Source organism: Pezoporus occidentalis, unplaced genomic scaffold (genome assembly GCF_034315485.1).
Source record: "Pezoporus occidentalis ecotype Australia unplaced genomic scaffold, CSIRO_AGI_Poc_V1 ctg4, whole genome shotgun sequence".
Classification (NCBI taxonomy): domain Eukaryota; kingdom Metazoa; phylum Chordata; class Aves; order Psittaciformes; family Psittacidae; genus Pezoporus; species Pezoporus occidentalis.
The window spans coordinates 11,098,850-11,111,480 of record NW_026915724.1 but is presented as its reverse complement, the minus strand read 5'-3'; the positions used below and the strand labels follow the sequence as shown (position 1 = coordinate 11,111,480).

Below are 12,631 nucleotides of genomic sequence, written 5' to 3'. Positions count from 1 at the left end.
GAGGATGGAAGACTGTTTAATAATAAATTGAGTGTAGATCATCAATGAAGCCATAGGACACAAATTAATTCTGTTCTGGCAGGAGACTCATATGTTGAAAAAATGCAGCTTTTTTATTCCTGGTGATAATGCAAAATTCCTTGTACATCTTTGCTAAATTTTATAGCTATCACCGAGCCATGGACTAGTCAGACATTCATATTTCTATGCATATTCATTAGCTTATGGTAAGCAAAAATACAGACACCATGATTTATTCTGTGTTTGTTTGGTAATCCAGTCTCTGTTAAGGGTAAATCAAGCCCCATGACTGAAAATGAAAGAAAAACCCTAACCAATACTCCTGATCATACCCTACATTAAGATAATTATGATGCATTCCCACTTTTCTGATACCATTTTCTAGATAGGAAGTAATTTTGTTTGATACCATCTCATCAAAATTGTATGTAGTTTAGTCCAGGATTCTGAAATGATGGGAGTGAGTAGCAAACTGACTTATGATATGAATGTGAAAATATTTTCTAAGGTCCCTTGCAGAATGTGTTCTAGATTTACCACTTGTGCTAAGAATAAGAGCAATATAGTTTTCTTCATTTGTGTGACTACAGGGAACATCATCAAATTATTACAGGTGCTGAAGTGAATAGCTTTTCTTTCATGTGCCATTTATGTATTGCATTTATGTCCCATCTATAAAATAAAAATATGCAGGCAGAGAGCATCCTTGGGTAATTATAGGAAAATAACACTAGCAGAAGACAATAAACAGTAATTTGGTTACAAAGAATAGAACAAATGAGTCCTAGATGATTAGTTATAAATAAAATATTTCTCATTAAGAAGTATGGGTGGAATATCTTGGTCCCAAATATGTCAAAGGAAAAAAAAAATCCATTTAATTTCAGTGAAGACAGAATTTCAATTCTTTATGATTTCTGATTGCAGAAATTTAATAGCATTTCAAGAGAAGTCTTTAACTTGTCAGATTGTCTGCACTGTTTATTTGTTTGCATTGCATTCTCGTATTCTTTGAAATTAATGTTACTAAATGATATAAAATGTAAAAAGCAATTTAAGCAATCTAAAAATAATAATTGGGAGGAAAAATTGTATTTTATTGGTTGTTTTAATATTATGCATGATACATACAGTATTTGCTCAGTGAGACTGCATTCTTACAGTGCATTTCTTAAAACCTGAATTAACTATGTCAGATTTTCCATGATCACACTAGATGTATCCAAATGGAAGCTGTTGATATTTTCAGCATATGCTATTTTACCTTGGTCCCCAATTTCTAAATAGGTCTGCATCAAGTTATTCACAAGTTTTGTCTCTACTCGTGGATTGAGAGTTCCCTTTTAAAGGCAGTAAGTAATGCATACTGATTTTTTGTCTTGGTCTTCCATCAAGGCATCATAAAGTTGTGTGCCTCAACTTGAAAAGTGTCTCAGGATTCTCATAAGTAGTTGATGCCAGCATCAGCCACAGAGTTTTTGCATTTCGTTGCAATTTTTGCTTTAAAAGGAATTACCACCTGGTCCCTAGTCCATGTGTCAATTCTACTTTAGGGTCAACAAAAATTTAGTGTTTCCTAAATATGCTATATATAGTCCTCTACTCTGCTCTTGTGAGACCTCACCTGGAGTACTGTGTGCAGTTCTGGTGTCCTTAACATAAAAAGGACATGGAACTGTTGGAACAAGTCCAGAGGAGGGCCATGAAGATGATCAGGGGACTGGAGCACCTCCCGTAGGAAGATAGGGTGAGGAAGTTGGGGCTGTTCAGCCTGAAGAGAAGGCTGCGTGGAGACCTCATGGCAGCCTTCCAGTGTCTGAAGGGGGCCTATAGGGATGCTGGGGAGGGACTCTTCATTAGAGACTGTAGTGACAGGACAAGGGGTAACGGGTTAAAACTTAAACAGGGGAAGTTTGGTTTGGATATAAGGAGGAAATTCTTTCCTGTTAGGGTGATGAGGCACTGGAATGGGTTGCCCAGGGAAGTTGTGAATGCTCCGTCCCTGGCAGTGTTCAAGACCAGGTTGGAAAGAGCCTTGGGTGGCATGGTTTAGTGTGAGGTATCCCTGCCCATGGCAGGGGGCATGGAACTACATGATCTTAAGGTCCTTTCCAACCCTAACTATTCTATGATTCTATGATTCTATGATGTAGGTTATGCACACTTACTGGTGGTTAATAAGGAAAGCACTTGAAGAGAACAGGCTGCTTTTATTAACTAAAAGAAGCACCATGTTAATGTATTACAGAGTGTTGAGCTGCACCTTCAAGACAGTAAGAACGTCTGCTTATATTTTATAATTCATAAGAACTGATTTAGGAATAACTTATATGGTGCACACATTTAGGTTGTTTTGGCAATTTGTGAGAGAGCCAGCATGTTTTACAAATGCACGTTGTTTAGAAGTCAATCTATACATGTATATATTTGTACAAAATTTTATCAGCCTATATTAACTCTCTGAGTCAAGCATTAAACAAATGGTTCTGAGGAACTGTGATGTTCAAAAACATAAGAAACTCATTCACTTGGCTTTGACAGTGGTATAGATCAGTATCCCCAAGGGTGCCTATTCCCAATTCAGGAGAATTAGCCTTTAAAATTAGAATTCAGAATAGTCACCACAGCAAGCACTGCGATACTGTCATGCATTTACGTCAGTGCTGTAGCTACACATCTCTGTGAAACTGGGTACTTTGATGAGTAGGTCTTGCTTCTCTTTTCTACTTGAGATAGTCCTTGAATAAAATAGTTTTTGAAAAAGAATAAGTCTGGTTTCTGTTCATTGCTTATGCATTTTGCAGTAGTGAAAATGAAAAGAAAAAAAGCCACACAGAACACATGAAATAACAAAAAAAAAAGTGTTGCAAATGAGTGGTTTAGGGTCACTCAAAGAATCAACATCAGAGGTATTAGCAAAAGTGGTTTTCATATGAATTTGTGAAACGTGTGACTTGACAAAGTTAAATGGCAAGGTTCATTCCATTACTTACTATGCGGATGAAACATACAAAAGAAAATTGAGTTAGGATTGAGCGAGAAGATTTACACAGAGACCCTCACATTGAGTCACAAGATTCAGAGTAGAACCCCTTGATTTCTAAACTCCCGATGGTGCTTAGGGTGCAGCTAGGTCCAGTCCTAGTCTCAGATTTGGCCAATAGTTTATGTCTACAGGAACTAACTACATGGTCTTCATTAGTATTGATTTAGCATGCTATCTGCAACTTGGTGGGGTTCTGTTGCAAATAAGGGGTCTTTCCCTTGGGAAAGGAAGAATTTCTCAGTCTCAGATAAGGAATCTCAAAGCTTGAGAGGCATCCCAGCTCAAGGGGAGATCACCACCATGCAGCCATGCTGCCTAGCAGGGCGAGCTCGAAGGCTTACTTTGGTTGTCATGGGATAAAGTGGTTGGCTCATGTCAGATTGCATGTAATGCAAAAGGTATGCATGAGGCTCTCTGTACCCACAACTTTGTTTCTTGATAAATGAGCCTTGAAAAAAAACACCTTCTATCCATGTGTTAATCACATGGTTGGTGTGCCAAGGTCATATGTATTGATGCTCACTGTCACTCTGCTCTTTTGTGGTGTTAGCGTTCTTACTGACACATAACCACCGGAATGGTTATATGAGGTGCTTTATTGCAGCGCTGGGAAACCAGGGTCATGCACCCAAATCTGGCTTTGACCCCGTCACATCGCGTTTGCAATTTATACACTAAAATTTTGTAACTAATACATATGCATTAAGGATTACTTCATTAGTCCATTACGACATCAGCCTCTTCTACGCTTGCGCCGCCCCCTCTGGTGGTCGTCCCGATGAAGTAAGGAGTCTTCCTCCCCTCATTCTTTTCACCTTTCTGCTCTTTGGACAGGCCCCAACCATTATGTGAATGTCATCATTCTCACTTTCTTGCTTGGCTTGTCCTTTTATATTGCAATGATTTCACAAGGCTACCAATATTGCAGAGATGAAACTTTCTGCTGCTTAAGATACATGGTTTCCATTTCTAGACAAAGCTTTCTTGTAAGTAATACAAAAATTATGAATGTCTGTATTATCAAGATGCACAGTTAGACAAGGCTTCCCTGTTCTAAACTACAAGGTCTTAGGCCAGGCATCCTGTATCCTTCTCGTTGTTATGTTGGTTTCTACTGCTGAGGCTACCACAGCAAAGTTACAGCATTCTTTTAATATACAGAAGTCTACTATTGACAAATATAGTCATTTCTCTTGCTCTATATAATCATTTTAACGTGAAATTTCACTCTTTTTCTAACATTTAGTTTCCTGGAGGAGTTCTTTCCTGAACCGGCTATGGCTTAGGCATTTATCTCCTTTGGAGCCTGTACCAAAATACTGCTGATTTGGTTATGGGGCTTTAGTGTATTCATTGCAGTAACCCAAGGATCCTCAAGATAGTGTATTTTAAGAGAATGATCTGACTGGTAGTATCTTTATAATCTTGTACATCTGCAGTTCTGGCTACATAGGGGAGCTCTTGAGCTCCTTTGGTTGGAGACAAGGAATTAAATGTATCTTACTGGGCATATACCTAACTAATTCACCCAATTTTAGCTAACTGCGGTTGGACATCTAGTTTAACCTAGTTGCTAGACTTTTCATGTTGTGTGGTACATCAAGGTGTAGACACATATCCCATATATCAGATTGAACCAGCATTCATCCCAGTTCAAACAAGGATGAAGGAATTGTTATTAAGAAATTGTCTAAAACAAAAGAAGCAGCCAGAAAGAAGTAACCAGGAATACTTTGTATTCCTGACTTAAGAACTTATAACTCACAAAATTTCCCCACTTTTATTTTTGCAAAAAGAGCCCTCCTCCATGCGTATATCTAGGGGAAAAAAAAATGTGCGACTTGTTGAAGATCACTCAAGAGAAATATTTAATTTTTCTTTCATTTGAGAGTCATTTCATGCATTGTCAATGGCATTTTAATTCCTTATGCTATAGATAAAGAGTGTTTAATAGTCTGTGTGAAGTATGCTGTTGAACTGTCAGTTCTCGGAACTTGTTTTGATATCCTGGTAGAAGAAGTGCTGTCTTGTTGGGATTAGTCTCAAAAATGATTTTGTCCCCTGCACACTACAGACCTGATTTTGCAGTGTGCTCAAGTAAGAGCCATTGCTAAGTAGGGCTATCCAAACTGATGTTATGCATAAACTGAAGTGTTTTCTTGAGTCGTGCCTGTCATTTGGTGTGACTGTCATTCTCTTTCCTCTGAGTGGGAATGAAGCAAGTGACAAAACTTCATGGTAAATGCCAAAGTACTGCAGTTCTGTACAACCCTGATCTTCACTTGAACTTAATCTGATTGGGAATGACAGGTACCCTGTTATTTTGCCTGCTCACCTAAAGGTTCTTGTTACTACTGTGGCTCTCTCCTGGCCTCCCTATCCATCATCAGACAAAGATGAAAGCTTGTTTCTTTGATTGTTCTCCTGCGATAAAGATACCATCAGTGGCCTTTACATTTATCATGTAGGAAATTACATGCTTAAATAGATTTGGTTTTCATTCAAAAAGCAATGATCTTGATCTTTCAACTAGATTTGTTGAGCTACATAGGTCTGGGCAAAAAGGAGTTTATGATGTATGTAGGAAGATGGCCACCTGAATGGTATACTGGTTTGGTTGGTTTTATTTTTTTTACCTCACTATCTACAGGACGTAAGTAAACATCACTGATCAAAAAAGATGACAGGAATTGCACACACTAGGGGATGAGGGAAGCTATTCTATGTTCTGTAGCACAGCTTGGTGGGCTGAGGAGGACAGCTTTTGAAACAAATATGATACAGTTTCACATAAATTGGCAAATTCCTCTGGTTTATCTGGAACAGAGTGTCCTTAACTGTTTATGGTAGATGGGAGCTCACCTGTCATATACACAAAGAAAATGAAAGTGGGGCTGAGATTATGGCTTTTTAATCTGCAAGAGGCAAATATATGGAGAGAATTTTGGAAAAACTAATTCTAAGACTTGCTTTGTGTACTGTGCACAGTTAAGTTACTGTCCTTTGGGGTTTTTTTTTTCAAGTTACTAAGACAAACACAGGTAACTTTATTTAGCTTTGTGCAGGTTAGGGGTTTTTGCCAGTCATTAATTTAAAAAGATTAACACATTCTGAAGTAAAGGGACCTGCATAGATTTAGGATACTTGAAAAATTTTACCCCTCTTATTGTTTAAGTACATAGTAAATCATTTATTAATATGGACAAAGGGCACAGATGGGAAGTGTCATCCTATACCATGGAGAGGAATTAGTTTACAAACACTCAGGCAAAAGAAAATGGAACAGCACCTCCTGCCTTAAGTTTCTGTGTTGTCCAATCCATGTGAAATTAATTTTTCCTCAAAGTATCAGCACGTGAGTGCAGATGACTTTATGTGAAATACTGCTGAAATCACAATGAAAAATGTTAGGGCTTCAAAATATCTGGAGGGTGGGGATATCTTTAAATGAGCCTGAAAAGACAGTAAAAAATAGCTCTTTTCCACTTCTAAGCAAAGTAGTTTGAAATGTTTTTTTTTCTTACATAAACCCATATTAGATATAAAAAAGAAAGATGCATTTCTACCCAGCTGTAAATTTTATTAATTGTATGTTTATTCTGTAGTGCAATCTGTTTTTCTTTTCAGCAAGACACAATGTAATTCATAATATAGCTACATGAAATGCCACTGATACGCTTAGAATTAATGAATTGGTCATTCCTGAATTCCTGATTAGAGCTGTCACAAGTAAACTCAAAACAAGTTCTCATTACAGAGTTTCCTTTTGACATTTTATAATTTAAAAATGGATATTTGTTTTTTATGTGAAATTCCCTATATGTTAAAACAACTAGATTTTTTAATATGGAAAGAAAAAGAGAGGACTTCTATGGAAGTTTATCACTTCAGATGGAATGGGGAATCCACAGATCATCAGTGGAAAAAAATCTTTGGAGTATGGCATGACAATGAAGTTACTAATCCTCTCTTTTTTGTTTAATCAGGGTTAAATATAGATAAAGCAATTTCAGAGTAAATTTCAAAAATGTAGTCTTGACAGATCTGAATCACACACTGACTGTACATCCATATGTGTACATATAGTACATATGAACATCAGACCACATAACTCTGAACTGATTTAATTATGTACCATGGAAGAGTTAAAGTTCCCTTGGAAGGAGATTGGCTATTTCTAATACAATTTTCAATGACAGCTACACTAAGTTGCTTGTATGGTTTTTTTATGTTTCTTTTTTTTTTTCCCCTAGGCTGTACTTTGGAGGTACAAGTTTTCCCAGCTCAAGGGTTCTTCAGATGATGGGAAGAGCAAAATCAAATTTTTATTCCAAAACCAAGATACTAAACAAATTGAAGCAAAGGTAAAAATAATGTATTGTGATTTTTGTACATTAAAAGCAGTTATCAAAGCATCTAGGGGAATGCAGTAATAAATAAAACTTAATTATTTAGTTTACTAATTAATAAATCAAAGCAAACCTGGTGAATGAAAAGAACAAAGAAATTCCAAGAAAAGAAAGCTGAATCAATTGCTTGGATTTTTGCTATTTGAAAGTCTTTTGAAAGGTGTAATTACATTAAAAATGATAAACCCCAGAACTTGCTATGTATGCATTTAGGCACAATTACCGACTCTCCTGTTTATCATTTTGACAAAGCTGGCTGAGAGTTTGACACTGTTTTTCACCCTATATTTTTATCATGAAGAAATGGTGCAAAATATATCCACAAGTCAACTTAGGACAAAATCCAGTAAAGATCTAAAATCTGTTTTTATTTCACAGGAGAAAAAAAAAAAAGTGTGGATTAAATACATACTCCCTTACAAGACGGAAGCTTTATGTCCGTGTCTAATTGAAAGTCAGTAAAGTTGTATTTTCCGTTGTGCTTTTGTTGCAAGAGCTAATACATGAAAACAGTAACCCTGAGAGGCTTAGTTCATAGAATAATAGAATCATAGAATAGTTAGGGTTGAAAAGGACCTTAAGATCATCTAGTTCCAACCCCTCTGTCCATGTCAACAACGAAGATGTTAGACAAGACTGATCCCAGCACCGATCCCTGAGGGACACAGCTTGTTACTGGTCTCCAGCTGGACACTGAGCCATTGACCACAACTCTTTGCATGTGGCCATCCAGCCAGCTCTTTATCCACCGAGTGGTCCATCCATCAAATTGATGTCGCTCCAATTTAGAGACAAGGACATCATGTGGGACAGTGTCAAACACTTTGCACAAGTCCACGTAGATGACATCAACTGCTTTGCCCCTGTCCATCAGTTCTGTAGCCCCACCATAGAAGGCCACCAAACTGGTCAGGCAGGATTTCCCCTTAGTGAAGTCATGCTGGCTGTCACCAAGCACCTTGATTTTCATGTTCCTTAGCATGCCATCCAGGAGAATCTGCTCCAAGATTTTGCCAGGCACAGAGGTGAGACTGACTGGTCTGTAAGTCCCTGGGTCATCCATTTTCCCCTTCTTGAAAATGGGGGTTATATTTCCCTTTTTCCAGTCACTGGGAACTTCACCTGACTGCTGTGATTTTTCAAATATGTTGGCCAGTGGCTTAGCAACTTCATTTGCCAGTTTCTTCAGGACCCACAGATGGATTTCATCAGGACCCACGGACATGTGCACATTCAGATTTTTAGAGGTGGTCTTGAACCAGATCCTCTCCTACAGTGGGCCCAAGGTCTTCATTCTCACAATCCCTGCATCTGCCTTCCAAGACTTGGTTGGTTTGGTCAGAGCCTTTGGCAGTGAAGACCGAGGCAAAGAAGTCATTCAGAACCTCAGCCTTCTCCAAATCCTGTGTAGCCAGTTCTCACGAGAGCTTCCTGAGGGAAGCTTCCTGTTTTTTATTTGCTACGTACCTGTAGAATCCCTTCCTGTTATCCTTAACATCCCTAGCCAAGTTTAATTCTATTTATTTATTCTATTTAGTTTGATTTCTGTCTTTTGAGAATAGGGCATTTACTTTCCCAGTTTGTGTGAGGAAAAATGATCTCCCAAGTTCTTTGAAAACTAGAAGTGCCTTAGAGTTTGGATCAAAGGTCTTTTAGACTAGGATCCCAATCTTTATGTTAACCTAAAGAGTAGTTTCTTGGCCATCTTTAAGCCTTGCTTTTGAAGCATGTGCTGTACTATTTTTCCTGGTCATGTCAGAGAGAAAGGTGCAGAATGGATGTGGTAACTATATGGTTTCACGAGCCAAAGGGAAATTAGTAAATAAATTGCTGGCAAAAAGGGCTAAATATGTACAGCATGATAAAGTATGTAAAGAAAAAAGGCATTGTGTCAGAGGCAGTCGTGAGTTTGAATGCAAATAGCTGCATTAAGCTCTTTATTATAAACACAATCTTTCACATTGATCAATTTAGAAATAAAACTTTTTACTTTTCATTCATTTTCTTGGTGATCGAACAATACCAGTTATATCATGATCAAAAAAGTCAGGTAATGTTGTCTTTGGAAGGTGCCACAGCATTTACAGTGAGCACTTTTTCCATTCCAATTTGTTCATATATGAACTATGTTGCTTAGTCTAAGAAATATAAATAAATTTGGCTATAAAATGAATGTCATTCTTGGGTCATATTTTTTCAACTTTGGTTAATTTAAAATTCTGTGGATTGTCCCCTTCAGTATCCTTTAGGCCTTTCTTGGATTTAAAGCACTATTCAGCATCAGAAGAGGTGGAACAATCTAGCCTCTATTTTTTGGACTCTAGTAGCATTACAGAGTTAGAGCTATAACTATTTGCAGAACTCTTGAGTCATTAGGAAATGTTAATCAGATTTGTAGAAATGCTTGTAATGCCAGATTTCATGCATACTGTATGCAGGCTACATTTGGAATCAGATGATGGGAATTCTCTAAAACATCTGTTAAAGGTTGTGATGAATATTCATGGACACAGTTACCATCACCTGTTAAATGCATCTCTGTGCTTCAAATGGCCTGGGGACCGACTGTTGTAAGGGGAAATACAGTGTCGCATTTTCTTTACATAAAAATAAATTTTGCCAGTTCTGTTACACAGGGAATATCAGCATATAGTGAGATGAGAGCTCACAGCTGAGAATGAAGCCAAAACGCTGAAGTCATTGCCCCAGCATGTTAAGGGCTCTTCAATTCTGCATTCCCAAACAGTAATGTGGAAGCAGGGAACGCTGATACAGTTTAACAAAGTAACTGGAACAGAAGGGTTAACTCTTCACAGTTAACACTAACCCACTCTATGCAGAACCTGTTACAGTGCATGCATACCTGATCTGAGACTCCTTCTTGTCTTGCCTCCAAGATGTGTTTTCCTCCAGCTCCAAATTTCAGCTATAGTACTGACAGAATGTGTTAATGTATATAATGTGTTATAATTCAGTTACCCCTTGCAAATGTGAGGTGGTCTGGCCTGTTTTGTTGTTTTGGGGTATTTTTAAACAATTTTGCTTTGGTCATGGTCTGCAGTTGGCTGAATATGAGCAGTGTTCCCAGGTGGCCAAGACCAGTAACACCCTGACTTGTATCGGAAATACTATAGCCAGCAGGACTTGTGATCATTTGCCTGCATTTGGCACTGATGAGGCTGCAGCTTGAATCCTGTTTTCAGTTCTGGGCCCCTCACTACAAGACAGACTCTGAGGTGCTGGAGCATGTCCAGTGTCCAAAGAAGAGCAGCAAAGCTGGTGAAGGGCCTGGAGCACAAGTCTCATGAGAAGCAGCCAAGGGAACTGGGGTTATTTAGTCTGGAGAAAAGGAGGCTCAGGGGAGACCTTATTGCTCTCTACCAACTGCCTGAAAGGAGGTTGTAGTGAGGTAGGTGTCCCTCTCTTTTCCCAAGTAACAAGAGGAAATTACTTCAACTTACATCAGGGGAGGTTTAGACTGGATATTAGGAAAAACATCTTCACCAAAAGAGTTGTCAAGCATTGGACAGGCTGTCTAGTGAAGTGGTGGTGTCCCCATCCTTGGCTGTGATGGGGACATATAGATGTGGCACTTAGACTTGGCAGTGCTAGGTTAACAATTGGACTTGATGATCTTAAAGGTCTTTTCCAAACTAAATAATTCTGATTCTACATAATTCTTTCCTGTACAAATATGAGTTATCGAAATCCAAATGCTTCCTGTCTTCTTTCATTTACAATGCTGTGCATCTCATGCCATCCCAGTAATGTTGATATGGCATGTTGTATCCATGTGATAATATCTTTTAGCTTTGAAACACTTATTTATTATCTAGAGAATTAAGAGTATCAGAGTGCTTAGATATTGAATTTTCATCCAAAAGTTATTATTCTGGAAAACCATTCAGATTTGTATATGGGCATTGCTTGAAAAAACAAGCAAACAAAAAAACAAACAAAAAATTATGGAACAGCATTTTATATTTTAGCAACTACTCCATGTTCTGGTGGAATATACAAAGATATCACTGTTAATTTTAGAAGAATATAAGAACAAATGCAGAACCATGTCCGTTAATCAGTCAGCTTCTATTTTGTTTTCGAGAAACACACTTGCCACGAGAGTTTAGCTAATATTTATGTAATGCTGTCAACATTTTTACAGCATGTTTCATGCCTGACTTAACAAGATTCAAAATGGCATGCTCTGAGACACACAGCATGTGCTATGGATTTAGTTACAGTTTAACCACACACACTTCTTTTCCCCTTGGAAATAATTTAAGATATTTAAACATTTGCATTATTCTGTCAGTTACTGTTAAAAATACTGCTTTTTACTAGAGACTTTGTATTGATGCTTTTATCTGGCTTCTCTGTAAATAATAGCACGTTACTATAAAGATATATAATGCAGTGTAAAAGAAGTGTCTCCTTGTAGATTTAAACAATTCCAGTCTGAAAAAATCTGAACAGTAATTACTATAGGTCACATCAGTAGGTCCATGGCACGGTGTCTGGGTGCAAAGACCTAACTTTAAGGTCTCTAAGGCAAAGTCTATGTGGTTTCTGAGAAGAAAATCACTTAGGGGCAACATTAATCACCGATACCCCTTAGACAATCCAATCTGTAGGTTATTTCCCAGCTGTCACTCAGCAGGAAATATTGCACAAGTTTGCACAGTCAGACAGAATTTTTCTGATTAAGAGCTACAAAATAGAGCTGTTGGTTTGGCAGAATGTGGAACCTACATGTCTCCTTTGTTCTTACTGAGCTGTTGGGGTTGGGTTGAAAAAAAACAAGCACAGAAGGGCAAAGGGCAAAGCTTTCTCCTTATCTGTAACACACAAAGGGATTCACTTAGGCACCTTCCTGCCTAGTTACCTATTTCTCTATTTGTTTAGCTACAGTTTAATGATGCAATAATATCTTTCCAGTATCACAGCAGCTTCCAGATGCTAATAACATAATCTCAAAACTGTAAGAAACTCAAGAGTCCTTTGCTGTTCTGTTTCACCTGGCTAAGTATCGGATCACTGCAATGGAAGGTGGTTTATATTTTTCTGACAAATATGAACAGTATTTTAAATCTATGAGAGATCCTGTTTCTTTATATATATATATATATATATATATATATATGCTTCCAAACAT

General features: G+C 37.8%; 1 protein-coding gene across 7 annotated transcripts in view; it reads left to right on the top strand.

Moving 5' to 3' along the window:
- Positions 1-12,631, top strand: part of SNTG1 (syntrophin gamma 1) — a 324,574-nt gene that overhangs the window by 303,069 nt on the left and 8,874 nt on the right. For 5 of the 7 annotated variants that reach the window (XM_062633421.1, XM_062633420.1, XM_062633424.1 and 2 more), the window contains one exon: positions 7,321-7,431. The exons of 1 other annotated variant lie outside the window; for it this stretch is intronic. In XM_062633421.1, coding sequence (XP_062489405.1) covers positions 7,321-7,431 — 111 coding nt within the window. Of the gene's footprint in view, positions 1-7,320; positions 7,432-7,857; positions 8,005-12,631 lie in introns of those variants that run through there. One more of the 7 variants, XM_062633422.1, reaches the window with a different exon arrangement.